At 45.3% G+C, this 23,115-nt stretch overlaps 2 protein-coding genes across 3 annotated transcripts in view; one reads left to right on the plus strand and one right to left on the minus strand.

Annotated features, from left to right (window-relative positions):
- Positions 1-613: 613 nt before the first annotated feature.
- Positions 614-22,282, plus strand: RMC1 (regulator of MON1-CCZ1). The gene is made up of 20 exons (XM_066247524.1): positions 614-894; positions 1,524-1,600; positions 3,725-3,809; positions 4,651-4,707; positions 5,794-5,880; positions 9,614-9,754; positions 10,044-10,147; positions 11,386-11,475; positions 11,568-11,673; positions 12,430-12,541; positions 15,630-15,674; positions 15,930-15,983; positions 17,035-17,163; positions 17,696-17,802; positions 19,675-19,794; positions 20,120-20,197; positions 20,519-20,623; positions 20,717-20,785; positions 20,864-21,089; positions 22,146-22,282. The coding sequence occupies exons 1-20, from the start codon at positions 793-795 to the stop codon at positions 22,223-22,225; spliced, it is 1,974 nt and encodes a 657-aa protein (XP_066103621.1). The 5' UTR covers positions 614-792; the 3' UTR covers positions 22,226-22,282.
- The window catches only part of NPC1 (NPC intracellular cholesterol transporter 1), a 55,459-nt gene continuing 54,463 nt past the window's right edge, over positions 22,120-23,115 (minus strand). For both annotated transcript variants that reach the window (XM_066247523.1, XM_066247522.1), the window contains exon 25: positions 22,120-22,811. In XM_066247523.1, coding sequence (XP_066103620.1) covers positions 22,729-22,811 — 83 coding nt within the window. In that variant the 3' untranslated portion in view covers positions 22,120-22,728. The remainder of the gene's footprint in view (positions 22,812-23,115) is intronic.

Genomic DNA, 23,115 nt, shown 5'->3' on the forward strand with positions numbered 1-23,115 from the left:
TTCCCCTCATCCCCGCCAAACTTCTCAAGCTTCTGTATGATGCCAAAATCCATCTGTTTGTTGACAGTGGACATTGAGGGGTCAACCTTAATCCCTCCCTTCCATATTTGTTCCTTGAATGAGTAGTTTCCCTCCCAACCTTCAAATACCAAAGCTATTCCAAAAGGATTTTGCCCCGCAGTTGAACTTTGTGTCCTGGTTCCTTGCTTGCACCGTCCAGGTGTTATATCACAGGACTCGTCCCTCTCACTACGCTTCCAGGGGCAGGCTCAGCAAACCCTGATGAGCGCGAGGACTAGCCACGGAGACCAGGAGCAGCTCTGTCGTACGCTCGCACCCGGCTCTGCGCTAACCTCCTGGGACGGATCGGAGCCACGTACGCTAGGGAAGGAGCGGCTGGGATTGGCCGCACCGCCCCCCAACCTACCCCCACCCTCCCCACCGCGCCGGCTTCCGGTCCCGCGGCCGCGCCCACTCCCGAAACCCCAGACGCGGCTCCCAACTCACGAGCCGCCCCGGGACCCCGCCCTCGCGGAAAGGGGAGGAGCCTTCTGCGCCGAAGGGCCCCACCGCAGCCCGGCGGCCGTCGCCGGTTTAAGCGCGGAGGGCCGCGGGTCACGTGCGGGAGGGCGTGGGGGCGTGGCACCAGGAAGCGGCCTCCGAGTCCGCGGATCGCTGTCGCTGCCGCCGCCACCGCCGCCGCCGCCGCAGCCCGGTCTGACTCCCCGCATCTCCCGCTCCACGCTGGCTGCCGCCCCGGGGCCCCCCGCCACCGCCGCCGCGGCACCCGCCATGAGCGGGGAGGACTACTACCTGGAGCTGTGCGAGCGGCCGGTGCACTTCGAGAAGGCGAACCCCGTCAACTGCGTCTTCTTCGATGAGGCCAACAAGCAGGTCCGGGCCAGCCCGCACCCTCCTCCCCCGTGCGGCCGGACGCGCCCTCTGCGCCGACCCCGGCGCCCCGATGTCTCCCCGCGCGCCCAGGCCGAGGGCCGGGCACCAGGCCCGGGGCCTGCCCTGGGTCCCGGCGCAGGACCCGTGCCCGCGCCTCCTGTCGGTGGGCCGCGGCCGGACCGCACCGCTCTTTCTGCACCAGAGTGACAACTGGGTGGACGCCGAAGCGGAGCTGCCGACCCAGCGCCCTTCGGCCGGTGCGGTCAGCTGTTAGCACGCCAGTCTTTCCCCGGAGCCTTTTGTTGGTCTTAGATAGACATTGAGAACTTCATCATTCTCGGAAATTTGGAAAAGGGGGAAAGCGATGTGGGGAGTACAGCAGGGTATGAGTAAGCGGCGCCTTTGCCAAACTAGATCAAAACAGGGATCCTCGGGATCCTACGACCCTGTCTTGCAGTTTGGAATGGTCGCCTTTTTGATCTGTACTCTGGTGTTTTAACAATTCATGTGAACACCGAGTGATATGTGCCACAGACGTTTAGCTGAACCAAGGGTTGGGGGTAGCAGGACTATTCCCTTGTAGGTCGGCATGTTATCCAGACCGTTAAATTGCTTCTTTTCCCTCGCAGGTGTTTGCTGTTCGATCTGGTGGCGCCACTGGGGTGGTAGTTAAAAGCCCAGATGATAGGAATCCCATCTCATTTAGGTAACAGTATTGACATTTTCAGAATGATTTCAGCATCCAAACGGCATTTTTAACTGTTTGTTATTCAGGATGTGGTTTTAAAATGTCCTTTGAAGTGTGTGTGTGTGTGTGTGTGTGTGTGTATGCAGGCGTGCACGCCCGTGCCCTGTTTCAGTGGGGAGAGTGAAGCAGTCACCTGCCCTTCAGTGTAGGTGGCACGTACTAGTACTTCTGGTCAGAGCGAAATACTTCCAAGTAGGATGCCTCCTTCCTGGTACTTGAAATGAGCAAGTCAGTATATTATTGATGTGCCATTTACAACGTCTTGAGGGAGGAGGAACCTTAATTTCCTCATTAGGTTCTGGTGTTTCCAGTGTGTTTGGAAGTTAGAGGAGATTTCTGGTTCAGTGTTTTTTAGGTAATAAGGTTTATTAAAATTCCAACTCTGACTATACTTAGGATGACTGGGTGTCCCAGAGTACACAAGTTGAACCAGTATAAATATAAATAGCAGCTCCTTTCACTTTCAGAAGTATCTCAATTTAGATGATTATCTGGTCACCTTAACTCCTGTGATTACGGAGAGGGAACGTACAATGTAGGCCCTCATTTCAGTGGTGACTCTTAAAAAGTTGTCAGTTGGCCCGTCCTGATAGAAAACAGTTTTTGAAGCAGAAAATGAGTCACATCGTTTGTTGGGCCCACACTGATTGTGGTGCCTGTGCTAGGGGAAGGGGAAGGACTTGGATTAGCCTGGCCCCTTTTTGGAGAATGCATAACTTCAGTGTGGGAGACAAGCGAAGGGATACATACTGTTTACTGTGACAAATGCTACCAAGGACGTGGACACATAGAAGAGATGTGACATTTATTTTGCAATAGAAGGGGCAAGGCCTTAGAGAGGAGGTAGCCTTTGAGCAAAACTTGAGGGATTGAATGGAATATTTGTAGGTAGGTTAGAGAGCAGGCCTTCCCGATGGAGAGAACACCAAGTGCAAAGGCGGGCATGATGTTGGGGAGCTCCGGGTTGGTGTAACAGAAGGTCAGGTGCCCATGCAGGAAGGGGAGCTGGTGGGCGGCCACTGGTCGGGGCCGGCTTTATCATGTTACTGCAAATTTATGAAGTGGGACATGGCATGGTCATATCAGTGATTGGAAAATCACACGGGTCGTAGCCTTGAGGGGGGATGATTGGTTGAGAGCATATCAGAGTCAGGAACACCACAAAGAGGTGGATTGCCATAGTCTGAGCCAGTCATGGTGAAGACCAGACTGAATGCAGTGTAGACTGGTATGGCAAAGTCACTCAGCGAGAGTGAGCCCAGTATTGTCCAGATTTGGGGGCCCAGTGGGATTTGAGGGGGAAGATACATGAAAACGTTTTATTTTTTGTTAATAGCCTTAATGTGATATAATTATTATTAACTGAACATGTAATTGATGACTTTTGACCTATGTGTACATTCATGAAACCATCACCATAATCAAGGTAATGATAATGAGCATCCCATACCCCTGAAAGTCTTCTCTGGCTCCTCTGTAACCCAGCTTTTGATTCACCTTTGTTTGAGGCGGTTGTGAGAACTCTAGGTGGGGTGGGCTTGAGCCTGTAGGGTAGGGAATGTGAAAGAGGACACTTCTGTTTCAAAAGCTTTGCTATGAGAGCGATGGAGAGAGAAGGCAGTCGTTCGTGGAGGTTACTGTGTGGCTTGGGATACCTCCGAGACGGGGATGTGGTGGGTTTGGTACCAGACCACCACAATAGAATATCAGAATAAAGGGAGTTGTAATCTTTTTGCCACTCGAGGGTCTTGCCTTCAATTTGTAAGAAATACAAAACCTGTGAAGCGCAATGAAAAAAGATATGCCTGTAGATACATATTTGTCTAAATATTCTCAGATGAGAGTGCCACTGATCTCAGTTTTCCATCACTTGTGATCTGCAATACCGTACATTTCTCCAGCAGCTTGTTGCTAGTTGGAGTTTGCTTTCTGAAAAGAGGTTCTACCGATAGCTTCAGAAACATAACGTTTAATTTTAAACGAAGATTTGCTGCATCTTGAATATTTCATTTGTCGTTTTTCTTCTCACAAAATAGAAGCTACAGTTAAATTTAACTCTTAATGTTCTCTTTCTTCTTAAAGAATGGAAGACAAAGGAGAAGTGAAATGCATTAAGTTTTCCTTAGAAAGTAAGATCTTAGCTGTCCAGAGGACCTCAAAGACTGTGGTAAGACATATCTTTAACTATAGTATAGAGAAAGGATATTAGAAGTACATTTGGAAGAAATGAATTGCAAAGTCCCAGTGTTAAAGACACTGTTTATTATTTTAATGCCATGAAAGCTGTAGTTAGGATTACATTGTATCTGAGCCTTTGGAATTCTTGAAGAAAGACATTTGCATGGGTATATATATACTTATGTCCTTAGTTTGTCATTTTGGGCTTAAATTAAAAAAAAAAACTAATTTGGGATCTCAGGCATCTTTTTATGGATTAATGGACAGCTAGCATCATAGATTACATGAAGTATATTTTGGCTGCTTTATGAATTACTCTTGTCAGACTAACTCCATCCATTCCTCCTCTTCACTTTGAATGCTTGATCTAATAGGAACAGATATTCAAAGCTGGAGCAGCTTGTTGGCATTTTAGCCTTTATTGATATTCATCACTGCATTTGTAAGGTAGAGGACAAACTGTTGAGAATACTCCTTTTTCTGTCAGTATTAATTGCTAAAATTTTTGGAAAGTCCTTTGTGAAAATTAGAGCATTACATTTCTCTGAAATCAACCATCTGGTGACTGAATTTTCACAATTAGTTTCTAAACCCTAAGTAAATATTTGGTTTAACTCGCTTTAAAAAAAATTGGATTGTCAACCTGCTGCTACTGTGAAGGAGGTAGACTGTCCAGCTCAGTCTTTTTATTTTTCCTGTCTTAGAGATTTTGTGAGATTTTTTTCTGATCACTTTTTAAATTTGTCTTTTTCTTTTGTCTGTTGTGTACCAAAGTAAGTTGCTGCCTGATTCAAATTTCTCTTTGTGTATGTGTGTTCTCTTTCTTTCAGGATTTTTCTAATTTTATCCCGGATAGTTCTCTGCTGGAATACACACAGGAGTGCAAGGTGGGGGCCCGCACCGTTCCCAGCTGGCCTGCGTTTAAAGGCACAGGTCATGTAGCGTGGTAACTGAGTGCAGACTGGGGGCAGACTGGGAGGCACACTGCTCTGTGCTGAGATGTGCTGCATGTGGGCTCTAGGACTTTGGACAAGTTTTAACAGCTTTCAGCCTGTTTCTTCATGTACAGATGGTGTTGGGAGGATTGAATGCGTGGTGGAAGGTACACACCTAGCTCTTTCTGTACTTGGTGGCTGTTGTCTTCCTGCCGCCACTGCCGTGCCTGAGGGTTGGCACATCTGGGTCAGACCCTGGATTACTTTCACAGCCGCCTCTCTGGAGGTTTGTGGAAGAGGAGGATTTTTTCTTTCTTGGTGTTTTCTTTACTTAATTTGTTCTTGTTCAGTCCTTCCTCTCTATTTCCCGCCATGTAGAGTCTACGACATATTAAATAGATTTGCTGGGTGTAATAAACCAGGCGAGAGAAGGCTCAGCTAAAAGTGGCAGAAGTTGCTAGTGGATGGGCTGTGGCTTTTGGCATCTTTGTATCGGTTTTGCTACATGGAGCTCAGGGTGGGCTCCTCAGTGAGGAAAGGCCCATCCTCCCGATAACTGAACCCTCGCGGACCTCCAGTTCCGCTGTGTGACAGAGGTGCGGTCACAGCCCTGTCTGCCTTGGCTCGGGGCCCCACTGTCATCCAGTGAGTAAGGCCCCAGTCCTATTTTAGTCAAGACTCCGTGGGCATCTTTAGGCCTTTATACTTTTATAATGTGTTTGCCTAAGAGAATGTCAGCTACCCTCTGGTTCCTAAAGGTAGAAGTAGATATCTGTGAGTGCTGGCTAGTCACCTCTCTGCAAAACTCAGGCTTTTCCTTCCGTTCTGCTGCCTGGAAGGAAATGATTCAGGTGCTTCAGTGGGTGTTACAGGTGAAAATCTGGAAACACTGTGTTTAAAAGAAAGTCTGATTTGTTAATCAGTAACTTTTATTAAAGAGTAATACAAATCGAGTATTTTAAGCTTTTAAAGAGTTTGATATAAATATATACGTTTTTCTTATTAATTACAAATAAATCTATCTGTAATTCTTTTTAGACCAAAAATGCCAACATCCTAGGATTCTGCTGGACCAGTTCCACTGAAATTGTCTTTATTACAGATCAAGGAATCGAATTTTACCAGGTATTATATTTAGCACTTACGTTTGCTGGAGAAAGGTCTGTAATAGCAGTTTGGCAGCTCTGTGAATTCAGCACTAAACAGATATTTTGACATTCTAGAACTTGAGTCTCTTGGTTGGGTTTTCATTCTTTTTTTCTAATTACAAGTGACATGTTATATTTATAAAATGTTCAAACATTACCAAGATGTATTATATGGAAAGTAAAAATTCCCCAAAATCCCTAGAAATAACTATTATGAACAGTTTGGTGGAGATCATTCGTTTTAATCTACACATACAATCATTATATATATTTTTTTACAAAGATAGAAATATTGTATATAAACTTTTGTGACTCTTTTTGCCTATCAGTGTGTCTTGGACATGTTTCCACATTTTATTGCGGTGGTGGGTTTCGGCTGTGCTGGATGTCCCAGTTCATGCAGCCCCTTCCTTGTGGAGCATGTGGCTTGTTTCCAGTTTGTTTTTTTATTAAAAACAGTCCAGTGAACATGCTTGCCAACACTTCTTTATACTCTTGGATGAGGCTGAACAGATATTGCTGAATTTCTTCTCGAAGTTTATACTTTTATTCATACCATAGGAATCTCCATTGTCCACACCTTTGCTGGAATTGGATGGTGGAAGGGTTTCATTTTATGTTTTTCATTAGTAGGGAGGGGAGCATGTTTTCATTTGTGTCTTGTCTATTTGTAGTTCTCCTTTTGTGTACTGTCTCTTTATCTTAAAATTTTTTATTGTGGTAAAAAGCACATAACAAAATTTACCATTCTAACTGTTTCTAAGTGTACAGTTTAGTAGTGTTAGGTATACTCACATTGTTGTGAAACAGATCTCTGGAGCTTTTCATCTAAAACTCTCTACCCGTTAAACAGCTCCCCCACCCACCTTCCCCAGCCCGGAAAACCACCATTTTACTTTCTATTAATTTGACCTCACATAAGTGGAAGCATACAGTAATTATACTTTGTGACTGGCTTATTTCACTTAGTATAAGGTCCTTAATGTTGTTCCATGTTGTAGTATGTGTCAGGATTTCTTTTTCAAGGCTGAAATTCCACTGTATGTATACACCACATTTTCTTTTTTCCATTCACACACTGATGGACACTGGGTTGCTTTTGCCTTTGGGCTGTCGTGAATAATGCAGCTATGGGTTAGTTGTCTCCTCAGGACCCTGCTTGCAGAGATCTCATCTCCGGACCTTCTGGGTCTATACCCAGAAATGGGATTGTTGAATCACATGGTAATTTTTTTCTTAGGTATTTTTTCTTTTTTCTTTTATTTTGAACGGCCGAACTGTCTTTCGTAGCAGTTATGCCATTTTACATTTCCACCAGTGGTGCCCAGGGGACGTGTTTCTTCACGTCCTCACCAGTGCCGGTTGTTTTCTGTTTATCAATGATGGCCATCCTTCTGGGTGTGAGATGATATCTTATGTGGTTTTGATTACATTGCTCTGATGATTAGTGATATCGAACATCTTTTCATGGCTCCTTGGCCAATTGCATATACACTGGAGAAATGTCTAATCAAGTCTGTTGCCCATTGGTAATTTTATTTTTGCTGTTGAGTTGTTGAAAAATTTTTTTTTGTGAAGGGGGACAGGAAGGGAGAGAGATGAAAAGCATTAACTCATAGTTGCAGCACCTTGGTTGTTCATTGATTGTTTTCTCATATGTGCCTTGACCAGGGGGCTCCAGCCAAACCACGGACCCCTTGCTCAAGCCAGTGACCTTGGGTTCAAGCAAGCGACCATGGTGTCATGTCTACGATCCCATGGTGGCCCCATGCTCAAGTCAGGAGAGCACGGTCAAGCCGGTGGCCTCCAGGATTTGAATCTGGGTCCTCAGCATCCCAAGTCAAAGCTCTCTCCACTGTGCCACCACCTGGTCAGGCCAGATTTTTTAATATAATCTGTATATTAACCATTTATCAGGTAGATGATTGGCAAATATAGTCTCCCATTCTGTGGGTTTTCTTTTCATTCTGTTGATTACTTCAGTTCACCTGCCTCTTCATCCTAACATGTTCCAGCAGCCGGGCCTGTGGAGAAGGCTTCTGAGAGCTCTAAGAGGAGCTGACGCAGGGGTGTTAGGTTTGTTCAGGATTGAGTTGTGCTGCCCTATGGAAAGCAGTATGATTTAGAATGTATGGATGGAGAAAATCCATCCGTGTAAACAAACATGAGATGTTAGTGCCGTGGCACTTTGCTGTACGGCTGTCACTCAGACCTTAATGACTGCGGAAAGAAGGCTAACTTTACACTAATCCTATATACACAGAGATAGAATTTGTATAAAGGACAGGCAGGAAAGGGAAAGGATTGACTGATTTATAGAAGAGTTTCCTGAGGCAATTTTTTAAAAGTATTTCTGTTCTCTGTAGTGGAAAAGTGTATATCAGATCATCTAGATCAATGTTTTTCAATCACCGGTCCACCTGAGGAACCACTGTGATGCTGTATGAAGATTACAGACCCAGTGATCTTAGTTTAATTCGCTTATGCCTAGGATGATTTTTGTATCAGCAGTCCCTGTAATAATTCTATTTTCACTGGTCCCCAAGTGTAAAAAGGTTGAAAACTGCTGATCTAGATGGTCTTTAGAACTTCAAGAAATAAGTTAGAAAAAAAATTAAAAACAACTTCCCCAAATAAACAAACAAACAGAAATGTTAGGCCCTGGCCGGTTGGCTCAGCAAAAGAGCGTCAGCCCAGTGTGTGGAAGTCCCAGGTTCAATTCCCAGTCAGGGCACAGAGGAGAAGCAATCATCTGCTTCTCCACCCCTCCCCTCTCTTTCTCTTGCCCTCCTGCAGCCCTGGCTCAAATGAGCAAGTTGGTCTCTGGTGCTGAGGATGGCTCCATAGCCTTGTCTCATGTGCTAAAATAGCTCTGTTGTCGAGCAACAGAGTGGCAGTCTCAGGTGGGCAGAGCATCTGCCCTAGAAGGGAGTTGCTAGATAGATCCTAGTCGGGGCATATGAGGGAGTCTGTCTCTGCCTCCTTGCCTCTCACTTGATTAAAAAAATACATATCATAAGAGGACTAGCACCTCCTTCTTATTACACCTGACTTATCACACTCATGGCTCCCGACTTGACGTCCACGTCAGTTCCTCAGTTTAGTGTTCTGTGAGCATTAATGTCTTGAAGGCTCTATACAGTGTTCCTTAATGTATCAGAACATTTAAAGTTTGCCTTGATTTTAAAATACTAAGTTTGCATGCAGAGTCTCATGACATGTTTATTAGGAAAAGGGAGCCGCTCCCAAACTCAGTGGGACCTGGAGCGGAGATGGAGGCCAGGCGAGGGCTGGCGCAAGGCCGGGCTGTGGCCGTGCGGGCACGCTCTCCAGGGCCGTGCACTCGTTCGGCTCATTTCCTCCACGATGAGCATGTCGCTGCTGTTTGCGCTTGGTGGGTAGTGCTGTGAATGCAGGCCCGGACCTGGGTCTCTGGGAGCCGGCCTGCCCAGGCGTCTCTGCGTACCTGGGGAGGTGGGTTCCCTCGCCCGCCTGCCCGCCCACCCGCGGGGCCTCGCTTTCTCCTGTCCGACAGAGTGCTGCCCTCTCCGGTTGTGGCAGAGGTTTGAAAGCACTAAGCACCGAATCCATAAGTGGCAGCTGTGATAAATAATACAAAATTGAAATTGAACCTACGGGATTTTTTCTGCTGTTTGTTTTTTAACTTACAGTGTTCTGACTCTATGTTTTGCTGTCGAACTTTGCTTCAGGTGTTACCCGAGAAACGAAGCCTGAAGCTCCTGAAAAGCCAGAACATCAACGTGAACTGGTACATGTACTGTCCCGAGGGCGCTGTGATTCTGCTGTCCACCACAGTCCTTGGGAACGTGCTGCAGCCCTTCTACTTCCGGGTAAGAGGACGCCTCCCTTTAGAAAGTCTGTACTTTTTACCCTCCTCCCTGTTCCTTTAGTATCCCAAAGTGCCAACTACTTCAAAGGGGCAGGTTCCTCTAATAATACCCTTGCCGTATCTGACCGCTAGAGGGCACATCCCAACGCCTCCAAGACTCATTCTGGGGGACAGACCCATGAGTGAGTAAAAGACATAGTATGTGTATATCCTCAGTGACTTTATGTAGGAAATGCAAACATCAAAGGGGTTTAATAAACTTTTCCTAAAACTTTCTTTCCCCCCAACAGGCTGGCACTATGTCAAAACTACCCAAGTTTGAGATTGAATTACCAGCTGCGCCTAAGTCCACTAAACTGAATCTTTCTGAGAGAGATATTGCGATGGCAACGATGTATGTTTGTCTTTTGAGAGACTTCCTTTTGTAATTGCTTTTAGTGATAAGAGCTCGTAGAAGTGCACTGTAAACACTCAGGGCTTCCTTTCCTTAGGTGGCCGTGGGTCACACAGTGAGAACTTCCCTTTCCTGCTCAGCACCCAGGTCTTGTGAATACAGATCATGTGAATGCTGTCCTCTTGACATTCTGGTTTGATTTTGCCAGCTTTGCGGCCTTAGAAAAGTTGCTTTCACCATTTTGACCTGATAAATTGAGAACATTGAATCAATTTATTTCTTGAGTATCTTAGTTTTAGAATTTTTCTTTCATTCTGTGAGGGGAAGCTTATCAGCTGTTACTTTTATTTAGAAAAATATATCCTAATTGTTCTAGATAAGTTGATAGCTTAAGCTTAAGTATTTTGTCTAAGAAAGGTGAAACTGAATTACGTAAGAAGGTATATTTTCACTTGGAAATGCCGATATCTTGATTTTTAAACTTTATTATGAAAAATTCAGACACACAAAAATATAAATTAATACAAAGAACCCCTATAACCCTATTTGACAAATGTCAAAATTTTGCTTCTAAATTACTTCTGATTCTTCTGTGGCCTAAAACAGTGGTTTCCAAACTTCAAAAAATGTTTAGCACTTAGAATGCTCCCTCCCTTTTTTTCCAAAGGAAATCTGTGGCATCCTGGTTTAGAAAACAAACAGCAGTCCCAGCCGAAGGGGAGGGGACCCACTCCCTTCCCTTTGCTCTCTCCTCATTCCTGTGGCAGGTGAACCACCAATTAACCACTAGAATAAAAACGTGCATGCAGGAACTGGTCACACCGCGTTTATTAGATGAGGCTTAAAAATGAAGAGTGGTTACATTTTCCTATGTCGAAGGAGTTTACTTATTGTATGGAATATGGAAAATACAGAAAGAGGAAAAGAAAAATGGACCTTGCTTATTACTCAAATATAATAACAATATGAATTTCCAGTTTCTAGGATATTATATACAAGTTTGTATTTTTCTTTCAAAATTTTTGACCAAGCTATAATTAGTTTCGCATCCCCCTTTTCACTTTATAATAGGCTTTTTATGGACTAACTGTCCTTGGCTCTGCAAATGTTTTTGTTGGCTGCAAAATATTGCATTACGTGACTGTTTCATGATTTGCTTCACTATAGCCGTGTAACTCAGCGTTGAGAGAACTTTCAGGCAGCCAAAGGCGACTTAAGTCTCTCTGTTCTCTAACCAGCTACGGGCAGCTTTATGTTCTCTTCCTGAGGCATCACTCGCGAACTTCCAACAGTACAGGGGCGGAGGTGGTCCTGTACCATCTACCACGGTACACTTCATGCTTTCTTCCCGCTGCCTCTGAGGGTAAAGTGGGAACTAGAGCTTGTCAGTCTGTTTTTTTACTTTTCTGTTGTCCTGCAGAGAAGGTGCTTGTAAAAAGACTCACATACTGAAGTTAAGTCGGACGGGGAAGTTTGCCCTCAACGTAGTAGATAACCTGGTGGTCGTTCATCATCAGGATACAGAGGTATGAGTTGTGTATGGGCGTCTGATCTGTGTTGGTACAAGGTAGGGTTGCTTAAGAGAGTTGTAAAAATTGACAAAACATCCTGAGCACAGACTAGGACGTGCTTTTTATGCTAAAAGTTTTGGAATTCTAGATAGAAATGAGTTTGGTGTTCTTGATTGTTTAGAAAAAGAATAGTGATTCCATATCAGTTAATTAAGGATAATTAAAAGCTATTTCAGAAAATAACAGGAGGAGATTTGACTTTGGAGCAGTTATCTGATTGAGCGAACTAGCTGGGAGTTCCCTGCAGAGCTGGCTGCTGGGCTCTGTGGGCTCTGTGCCTCCTCTTGAGTGTAGCTCATACTAGTGTTGAGGCTGGGTGGCCCGAGAGAAAGAACTAGAGTGGGTCCTGCTTTTTCTGTGCCATTAACTGGTTGTCTGGCAGTAGACAAGCCACATCTCTCCCACGTCTCCTGGGGGTTGGTGACACTCATCTCTCTGACTAATGAAGATGTTGTGACCGAAAAAGATCTGCTTAAATCACTGGGGCTCTTCAACGGGAGTGTGCCATAAATGTCAGGGATGTTGGTGAGAGCGGGAAACATGTAAAAGTTGCAATGTCCTAGCAAAGTTTTCCTCAGAGAACTAGCTGGTGGAGATGGGTGCAGACCCGGACTCTTTGGGTGAATCTGAGACAGCAGCTCTGGGCAGTGAAGGGCTAAGCCAGCTGTGATCTGTTGTGGCATCACAGCCTGTTCATTTTCTCCACTTCAGACGTCGGTCATATTTGATATCAAGTTACGGGGAGAGTGTGATGGCACCGTCACCTTCCATCACCCAGTGCTTCCTGCTCGGTCGATTCAGCCCTACCAGATCCCCGTGGCAGGTAAAAAAAAGGGGAGCCGTTGTGTAGCCGGGGGTCATGTTCAAGTTGCAGAGGGGTCCCAGATCTGTTCCGTGTGCTTCTGTGGGTGGCTGTTCTTCTTCTCTTCCTTCTCTTCCTCCTTTCTCCTCCTCCTCCTCTCAGCTGAAATTGTGAAATGTGTTTTATAAAATAAATGCATCTTCCTCTTAAGAAAATAGAATGATTTCTCTTCTCTGAGCTTTAAAATGGAGAGCTGGGATTACCCATTGAAGCGGAAAGATTTTAATCCCTTGACATTTTATGATGGTCTGCACTCTGTAATCTTGAGATTAAATTTGGCAGCCATGGTATTTGAACCTGGATCACTTTTCCTTATCTTTTTTATATTCTGTGTCATAGTTATGATAAGTAGTGCATTCTCTCCCGACTGGGGTCACAGTAAGTGCCCCACTTCCTTTCAGAATGGCACTTTCTGCGGTTTTCAGGCCATCCTGGGTCAGCCTCCTACCTGAACAGGTGCAAGTGGGAAGTTTGGGGAGGAAGGAGGACAGGATTTCAGGAAAGGGGAGGAAACCGTTTGGTTCCTTTTGCCTTTGCCTGATCGATTTCCAACAGTATCCAGCTCTCTCTCGAAGCAGATTCTGTGGGTTGGCAAGCAAGTATTTTCAGTTGTCACATGGAGCATTGTGATTGTTTTGAAGGACTTCTGTCGGTGTTATGGGCACCATCTGATTACCATTTATTTCGAAGTTTGCAAAACTCTTTGGTAAAACTTTCACAAATGATGACCTTAAATCACACTTGGTTCATAAGTACCAAAATTTCTATGAGCGTGGAATCATGAAGCTGAAAGAAAGATGGCAAAAGGTCATTGAACAAAATATGAAATAGATAATTGATTAAAGTTTATTCTTTGTATAAAAAAATGAGTTTTATTTCCCATTACAACACTGAAATTACTTTCTTGCCAACCCAATAGTATAGAATAGGCTGGTTGACGTTTCAGTATGTGAGCCATGGAAGGTATACATTTGGAACGCCAGCAGCGGTGTACACTCTCCTAAGGAGTACTCAGATAGCACTGGTGGGTGGCCAGCCTGTGGTCGAGGTGCCTCATCCCTGTCACAGAAGACACAGATCGGGCTGAGCTGACCGAGTGTAAGGGAGGAGGGAGCTCCCACATTCCAGTTGGTCTTTTGGCCGTCTGTGTTCTTTCCAGCATCTTCTCTTTCCCTGGATGATGTTTATGATACCTGGTTATATTGTACTGGGCTGTATTGCACTTCATACGTGTTTGGTTTTTTCCTCCAAATTTAAGGCAAGGCCTTCCACCAGCAGAAAGGTGACCACTTGCTTTCCCCTCCCACTCGCCCCCTCCCACTCTCTCACTCTGCCCCCCCCCCCCCCCCCCCCGGAGACTTGGGAACCACACTGGTAATATCGTGGAGGTATGCCTGTCAAAGGGTAAATAGTGTCAGATGATTTATCTTGTGTTTGCTGCTCACTTATTGTACAGGTTACTGCTGGTGAACTGGGGAAAAAACAACTCCGAACATTTAAAACTCCATTCTGTTCCAGTTGTTTAGGATGACAGTAGGACTGGTTAGAAGAAATTGGGTTTTATTAGTAGGTTATAATAAAGCTGATGCCAGATATGGTTAGAACAATAGCACTAAGATGCATGAATTCAGGAGTCCACTGAATGTCTGGGCTTCTGTAGTGTGGGTTTTGTTTTGTTTTTCCTGCTAGATAATAAGCCCTTGCAGGTGTGTAGCAACCTTGTGCCTTGCCTGCCCTGCGTGGTGGCAGGTGTGCATTCAGGAGGAACTTGGTGGACTATTTTGAAAGCCAAAACAAGCAGCTGTATGGAGCGCCAGTTGTCCTCATTCCTCCTCCTGTTTTTGGTCTTTCTGACCAGTGCTTCTCACTGACTGCACATTGGGGTCATCTGGGGGGCTTTAAAAACCAGAGCCATCTGGCTTTCACTGGAGACCTAAGGTGATGCCTGACCAGGTGGTGGCACAGTGGATAGAGAGTTGACCTGGGACGCTGAGGACTCAGGTCAAGACCCCGAGGTCACTGGCTTGAGCATGGGATCATAAACATGTCCTCATGGTCGCTGGCTTGAGTCCAAAGGGTGCTGGCTTGAAGCTCAAGGTCGCTTGCTTGAGCAAGGGGTCACTCACTATGCTGTAGCCCCCTGGTCAAGGCACATATGAGAAAGCAATTAATAAACAACTAAAGTGCCACAACAAGAACTTGATGCTTCTCATTTCTCTCCCTTCTTGTCTGTCTGTCTCTCCTCTCGCTCACTAAAAAAATAAAAAAGACTTAAGGTAATGGGCAGCCAGCACTGAGGTCTACATGTAAGACCTTTACTCTTAGGTTCCAAATGTGGGGTGTTTATTCTAGCTTCTCTGATGGGAACCTTTCCTTTGGGGGGGGTCTATTCAAAATTACTGCCTTTCCAACCAGCTTATTAAAACTGATCTTCTGATTGTACCTGCATAATTGGAACAGAACTGAGAATCGTGTTTCATTATAGGGCTGCATTTTTCAAGTTTACCATGAGCTGCCTGCCTGACACCTGAGTGAAACTCATAGTTCTGAGTCCCTGTCACGAGGTTTTCTGGGGGTCTGCTTCCCAGACTCGATCTCTGTGCCTGGACCTCCTACTATATGCAGTGGAGAACTGAGCTAATCATATAATTATTTAAATTATTTAATCGAGCTAATCAAAGCAAAACACTTGCACTTGAAATCTACTCAGTGAACATCTGAGTATGTGACTTTGACTCAGCCAGGTACGTTTCTCAGTTTCTTTAATGTACATGTGCCATGATGAGTCATCTTTGGCTGTTAAAAACAACACTGAATGACATGCTTTCCCCTCATTGGGAGATACTTTCTTGGCTTGTCTCGACTCCCCTTCCTTCCTGTGTGTTAGCAATGGGACATGACAGTTCACTTCTTCCTTGTTTAACTGAGTCAAATAAACATTTCCTGAAGGCTCTAAAAGGTATTGAAGTTTACAGCTTAAGAACTGGTATTGGCAGCATTTTCTGGTTGCACTGGCAATCCTTGCACATCTGTGTTTCTCCATTTGTAGGTCCTGCTCCTGTGACCAGCCAGTCTCCCGTCCCGTGTAAACTCTGTATCCTTGACAGAGGTGTTGGCGCTGCGCACGGAGGGCAGCTGTCACCCCTCTCACCCTGGTGTCTGAGAGGGTCCTGGAGCCCTCCCTCTTCAGCGGGGAATGATGTTTCGGAACGAAGCGGGGAGGTTTCTTACCACTGGGGGGGCGGACTTTCAGAGTAGCCTCAGCTCATGGGCGGGGCAAGTGCTGATCAGAGCCCGGTTTGCCTTCTGCTTCCATCTGCTCTGGTTTAGAATTTCCTATGACACGCAGATTCTTCCTCCTGGATTGTCTTTCAGCCTGACATCATCATCAGCGCAAGCCAAGGTGGGTTGGGGGGATGCCGTCATGGTAGAAAATAGTGCTTGTTGACTTTGGATGACATAGTAACTAGTGACATTTTCAGGGTGAATATCAGAGAAATGACCTCTTCCTTCAACCTGGGAATGGGATTATTTTTCACTTTCTACTCTATTCTCTACTATCTGTGTATTTTATCAGGAACATGTACTACTTTTATAATTAAAACACTAAGTATGGCCACTCCCCTGCTATAAGCCCTTTCCTGCGTGTCTGTTCTCTGAGTCCAGACCCACAGCATGGTCTGCAGGGCCCTCCCCGGGGTCTCCGCCAACAGGCCCACCTGTGCCTGCGCCCGTTTGTGTTGAGCGTACCTGGGGGTGCGCTCCTGTTTTCACTGCGGAGGAAGCCTCCTTTGAGATGTTCGCTGTTTCTTCCTTGTAATCCTCTAACACCTTGTATCTTTCTCTGTTAGAGTGTTTCCTATGTCAGTCTTAGTCATCTGAGTGTTTTTCTGCCATGCCCGCTAGGAGTTAGCCCGCATGCCCTAGCAGCACCCTGTCTATAATGAATTCGGTTCTGTCTGTCAGGATGGTAGGAGCACTGACCCCGCCAGGGGAGAGCTGAGAAAGAGATCACTCAGATGATTCTTAATGTAGCGTCTGATTCTCTTTGGATCCCCATTGGGGAATGCTGTACCTGCCCACTAAGCAGTGTGGGTAGTCAGGAAATCCGTGGCTTGATGAATGGATGAATTATGAAATTCCTCTAATTACCCTTGACTAATGAGCCAACGCAGAGGAAACGAGTACAGGACTGAAAATGCCACATGCGATGTCCTTTCCCACGTGCAGGGCTAGAGCAGGGCTGGGCGGAGGTAGGAGACTCGGTGTGGATGCAGGAGCTGGTGTTGAAGGAGGCGCACCTCCGGATGCAGGGGTCGGGCCTGTTGTCAGGCGTGTCCTGCATTCAGACTGTGCTTTGGTTTGTCAAAAAAAGCCATGACTGCTTTGCAATACATTTGGGCTTTTGTTCTGGTTTGTGTCATATGATTTAATTTGCGGCCTCTTAAATCCAGGTTACCTCTGGAACCTCCAAGTGAAACTTCAGCCCATAGTAAACCTCTTGCCAGATAAAGGAAGATTGATGGACTTTCTCCTCCAGAGGAAGGAATGCAAGATGGTCATCCTGTCTGTCTGTTCACAGAGTAAGCAGAGAAACCCTCCCCTAGTGCTGTGACTCCAGCCTGTGCTGCCGCGCCTCTTTCTGGGAACTGGGCCCCCATTTATGCCTGTCTACTGCCTGTGGCCCCACGTAAGGGTGGTCACTCAAGCCCCTGGAAAGGCTGCTAAACATAAAAATGACTTGTTGGGATTTTGATAGAAAAGACTAAATAGTAAACAGGACAGTTCCAGGAGAAAGCAGACTGAGCTTGGCTGCACAGGAGGGTTGAGGGCTGCCGTCCCTGGTTTTAAACAAGCATTCAGAGTCCGAGTCCCTGACTGCATAGCTCCTTTGAGAATGGTCTGCTGACCTCTGTCGTAGCAACTGTTTTCAAGTGGCCAGAAAGGGCCCGTGAGTTCTGTCTAGGCTTCAGGTCTCTAAACCAGACCGTTTCTCTGCATGCCTTTAAATGTTTGCACTGCTGACCTTTGAGATTAGTTTTTTTTTTATCATAGTAACATGTTCTGAAGTTGACATAAACTTGGTTGACCTGTGCAAACATTGATTCTTTCCAGTGTTGAGAGAGTCAGACAGAGCAACACTGCCTGTGATAGCCACTGTTTTTGACAAACTCAGTCATGAGTATAAAAAGTACCTGGATGCTGAGCAGAGTTACGCGATGGTAAGTTTTATGTACTCTGTTGAGGGGTTCTCCCACCTCCACCCCATCCCCATGTATATATTTCTCAGTAACTTGAATGCAAGGTTCTTATAGAATATAGCCCCAGTGGGGGGGGGAGGGGGTAGAGATTCCGAGTCGCTGCAGCCCGGGAGCTCGAGGCTGTATCTCACTCAATGCTGCACCTGGTTTTTGGTTTTTAATGGTTGGATCTTACATGTAGATAGATCCATGGTCTTCCATCTGTTTTATAGATAAAATCGGTGTCATCATTTTTCTACGTTTCTGCAAAGCCAGAGCCTAGTCTTAATTAGAAACAGAATCATTTGCCATGTATTTTTTCTTTCCTTTTAGGATGTAATGGCTAGAAAAGTAAGACTTATCATGGAATTTAGTCAGTATCCTGTCAGTGTTGGTTAAATATTGGCACTGTGGTTTTCATCTAGTGTGCTCACAGGTTTGTTGTGAAGGGCTGGGGAAGTTAACACGGCTTGTTGCTGTGCTGTGCTGTAATGTTAGTGCATCAGACCTTGTGAAGCGAGAAGGAAAAACCGTTTAGGACAAGTGGAATGAATGATGTCACTTAAAGGACCTGATTAGTCCTGAAGTGGAAAATGGAAGAGGTTTTAAACAACAAAACCCCAGAACTCCACTCACCTTCAGCTGCTCAAAAAAGGATGTTGTGGTCCCGTGACCGCAGGGCCCATGGGTCCCTGCACTGTCAGGCATAGTTCAGGGCAGGTGGGAGGCTGAACTCTTCTAGATCCTCCTCTTGGTCTTGCTGCTAGTATACTGGGCTGTAGGTATCCAGAGGTCTGATCCCAAATGGCACTTCCTGTGTGTCCTTGCTCTGTGACTCTTGGGCTTCTTAACCCCATGCTGGGGAAGAGTGTGGTCCACCATCTGCAACACTGGAGCACCCAGTGCTTAGAAATGTGGGGTGTCACATTGATCTCAACTGGCTTAGAAGTTAGCCTGACCAAGGTGGCAGTGGATAGAGTGTTGACCTGGGATGTGTGGAGGTCCCCAGTTTGAAACCCTGAGGCTGCTGGCTTAAGTGTAGGCATGCCCGTTTAAGCGTGGGGTCACTGGCTCAGCTTGAACACACTGGTCAAAGCACATACAAGAAGCAGTCAGTGAACAAAGGTGAAACAACTATGAGCTGATGCTTCTCATCTCTCCCCTTTCCTGTCTCTCTCTCAAATAAATTAAAAATAAATAGAAGTTAGGTGAAGTAGTAAAAATTTTCTCAGAGCTTTCCTATTCAGTACTATGTGGATAGCTATACTCACCATTTAAAAATCCAGATAGACTCATTATGTAAGTGTTTACTTATTTTAAGATTGGGGCTTCATAACACAAAGATGCAGCAAGCCATTGCGTTTTTATTAGGTAATCACAGACTATCTGGCCTTTGTTAAGAAAACTAGGGAGTTATTTTTAAGAAGTTAAAAATGGTGTGATGTCCCTTAAGAGAAAATGGACATGCTTTTTTAGTTCCATCCACCATGAACATTATTTTCTTTTTTAAACTTTGTTTTAGAGAAAGAGAAGGCAGAGAGAGAGAGAGAGAGAGAGAGACAAACATCAGTCTGTTCCCTGTATGTGCCCTAACCGGGGGTTGAACCAGCCACCTTTGCGTATCAGTATGATGCTCTAATCAATCGAGCTGTCTGCCAGGGCTAACATTGGTTATTAAGATGATCAACTCTTTTATCTAGACTACCCCAAAGGTTTTATCCAGGTTTGAGATATGTGTCATCCCTGCTCAGATTTGAGGTTCACAGCATGTAGGAAGTCAGTCTTTCTGGATTAACTGCAGAGACACCACTTCCTAGAAGATGGTCAAGATCCCGTTTGTAATGTGTTGCTCAGGCAGTAGAAGCAGGGCAGAGCCGGAGCAGTCCACTCCTCAGACGGCCGGTGCGGACCCAGGCTGTGATCGACCAGTCCGACATGTACACCCACGTTTTGTCAGTGTTCACGGAAAAGAAGGTAAGTGATGGATGGCTTGTCGGCTAGTTCTGGACGAAGGATTCTCAAAACAAAGATCATTTGAAGGGACTTGAGGAAAACTAGAAATCCTGATGTGTGTGGCTAGATGGATTAGTTTGGGTGAGGACCTAATGCTGACAGTGTGGCTTCTAATACCCAGCCTGAACAAGATCATTATTGGGGGGTGTTCTGGAGAGATTTGCGCAAACCAGCCAAACAGCATTGGGCGGTTCAGTGTGGAAGAAAAGGGGAGGGGGAAAAACGAGGAATTATAAGTGCCTTTGCAGCTCTGATGTTTCTAAGACCACCTTTGTTTTCTCCACAGGAGATGCCTCCTAAATTCGTGATAGCCGTGCTGATGGAATATATCCGCTCTCTCAACCAGTTTCAGATCCCCGTACAGGTACCTTCCAGTCAGCACGGCGGCCCCAGGTTGGCGGAGCAGGGGACATTTTTTTAAATAACAGCACGGTCAATATCTTACTTAAGAGGACTATCCTTTATATGCTGAAAGGGTCAGTCTGCCTGGTTGAGAGCTCTGAGCGACTTTCCTGACATGACAATGTCATTCTTAGAATAAACAACATAGCAGGGTGCAGGGTGGGTTCTTCCACCTGTACAGTGACCCAGTTTCCGCAGCACCGGGAGCTTCTGCTCGTTGGTTAGAACAGCTGCCTCGGTCGCTGTAGTCAGGTGGCTTGGAACCGTCTTTGTTTCTTCTCAGCATTACTTGCACGAGCTTGTCATCAAGACGCTTGTCCAGCACAACCTCTTCTACATGCTGCACCAGTTCTTGCAGTACCACGTTCTCAGCGACTCGAAGCCTTTGGTATGTGTCACCAGACTTTTACTTCCGTGATTAAACACATAAACAGTTTCTCCCAACATCTTACATTGAATAGTATGAAAATCTGTCTTTCAGGCTTGCCTGCTGTTGTCCCTAGAAAGTTTTTATCCTCCTGCTCATCAGCTGTCTCTGGATATGTTGAAGGTAAGCTACATCCATGTTTCCAGCCACATACATGTCTGTTCCTGTTGCTTGTATTTACGCGGCTTTTTCTCTTTCTAGCGACTTTCGACAGCAAATGATGAAATAGTAGAAGTTCTTCTTTCCAAACACCAAGTGTTAGCTGCCTTGAGGTTTATCCGGGGCATTGGCGGCCATGACAACATTTCTGCACGAAAATTTTTAGATGCTGCAAAGCAGACTAAAGACAACATGCTTTTCTATACTATATTCCGGTTTTTTGAACAGCGAAATCAGCGTTTGCGAGGGAACCCTAGTTTCACACCAGGTGAGGGCAAAACAGCAGTGTGAGGACCTGGGGCAGCCGTAGACTCAGGCAGGAGGGCCCTGGCGGCGGGCTGGCAAGAAGCCTTCCACGTAGAACTTCTGAGTTCGGTTTCTTACAAACCAAGTCCTAACAGCCTGCCGAACCCTTCGCCCGTTATTTGTAATACTAGTGAATTCAGTGTGCTAATGGATCTGAATTGTTTGGAACTTGAAGTGTTTGGGGAAGAGAACATTCAGGGCCCAGTGCAGGCAGTGTGAACACAGCCACGTATCTGATAGCTGTTCTTGGAATGTTCCTTTATGAAGAATCAGGGACTGATGGCCAAGGGTTTAAAATGGCCTGGGCTTATTAATGTTTCAGGTCTAGATAGGAAACGTTGGCAAATCACTCTTATCTCCAAAGTCATGAACTCTAAGGATGGGAAGGAACATATATTTCAGGTCTACCACCTTTTCCTAGCTTACTATAGTGTAGACAGCATTTAGTACAATGAAAGGTTAGCTTACCTGCTTGTGTTGGGCCAGATGGTGATTTGCTAGGACAGGGGTCGGGAACCTTTTTGGCTGAGAGCCATGAACGCCACATATTTTAAAATGTAATTTCGTGAGAGCCATACACGACCTGTGTACGTTAGGCATTATCCAATAAAAATTTGGTGGTGTCCCGGAGGACAGCTGTGATTGGCTCCAGCCACCCGCAACCATGAACATGAGCGGTTGGAAATGAATGGATTGTAATACATGAGAATGTTTTATATTTTTAACATTTTTTTTATTAAAGATTTGTCTGCAAGCCAGGTGCAGCCATTAAAAGAGCCACGTCTAGCTCACGAGCCATAGGTTCCCGCCCTCTGTGCTAGGGTTTGTGAAGGTCCCTGACCAGCTCTGCCATGGCATGAACTATGTAAATAGAAAGGACAACTCAAAAGCCTAGGAAAACAAAGTATTTTATGAAAGAAAATAAGTTAAAACCCAGTATATATATCTGTGAGCTGTAGTACTTATTCTCATTTTCCTCTCTTTGTGCCACGTCTAATTCAATCTGTTGTCTTTACAGGAGAACACTGTGAAGAACATGTTGCTTTTTTCAAACAGGTTTTTGGAGAACAAGCTCTAATGAGGCCTACAACATTCTGAAGTCACTCGCTACTTTTATATATATATATAAACATGTACAAAGTTAATTTATTGCATTAATAAAGCTCTTAAACTACAAAATGTTACAATAAAGTGTATCTGCAACATCCTCAAATGTTACTAAAAATATGGTATAGAATTTGTGTGTTGGCTTACTCCTAAAAAAAAAAGGAGAGACAACTGCACTGATGGGCCTTCCGAAAGTGTCCGTGAGCAGATCACACGCCCAGCCATCTGAGTCAACCTTCTGCTTGCGGAGTTAGGTTTCATTCCTGGAGAGCTGGAAGGAGAGCCAGTGTCCTGAGCTGCCTTCAGGTTTAGTAATACCGCTTTACAAGTTCCATTTGCAGTCTTGAGTTTAAGCACAATGGGCCAATGCTGTTAGATTGCCTGAAGGCTGGTAACACTTAGTGTTCATTTAGTCTTGACGATGCAGCTACAGTCCACAGGTGAAGGGACCAACCCAAAGATACAGTTCAAAGTCCACAAACCCTGTAAAGGGGTTAGAAATTTAGGAGTTGTTCTCTCTCTGTGCCTTTGTATCGCTCTTGAGTAGCCAAACTCTTGGCTTTATTTATGGATGGTCCTGTGAAAGATAAAAAATAACATATTTCTTCAGGAAAAAGGGGAATAATTTGTACTGCAACAGAACCACCCTTCCTATCTCCCGGACATTAAAAAAATCCCAAAGCCCTGCCCCCCACCATTTAATCAATTTCAGTGCTTCAACTTAGTTACAAAGCTATAAAGCAAGCACATTAGTACTGTCCTCCTTTCAACCATAACTCATTATGGAAGCTGAAGTGGCCAAAAAAGGTGGCAAGGATAGACTCCAGAGGAGCAGCAAGCAGACAGTCTGCTGTTCCGGTGACGTGGGGAAATGAGCACTG

Source organism: Saccopteryx bilineata, chromosome 11, assembly GCF_036850765.1.
Source record: "Saccopteryx bilineata isolate mSacBil1 chromosome 11, mSacBil1_pri_phased_curated, whole genome shotgun sequence".
NCBI lineage: Eukaryota > Metazoa > Chordata > Mammalia > Chiroptera > Emballonuridae > Saccopteryx > Saccopteryx bilineata.

Coding starts and splice junctions, on each gene's coding strand:
- RMC1 (XM_066247524.1), top strand. CDS start 793: ATGAGCGGGGAGGACTACTACCTGGAGCTGTGCGAGCGGCCGGTGCAC. Junction 11,476..11,567: donor GTCCTGTACCATCTACCACG/GTACACTTCATG, acceptor GTTGTCCTGCAG/AGAAGGTGCTTGTAAAAAGA. Junction 17,164..17,695: donor CCTGTCTGTCTGTTCACAGA/GTAAGCAGAGAA, acceptor GATTCTTTCCAG/TGTTGAGAGAGTCAGACAGA.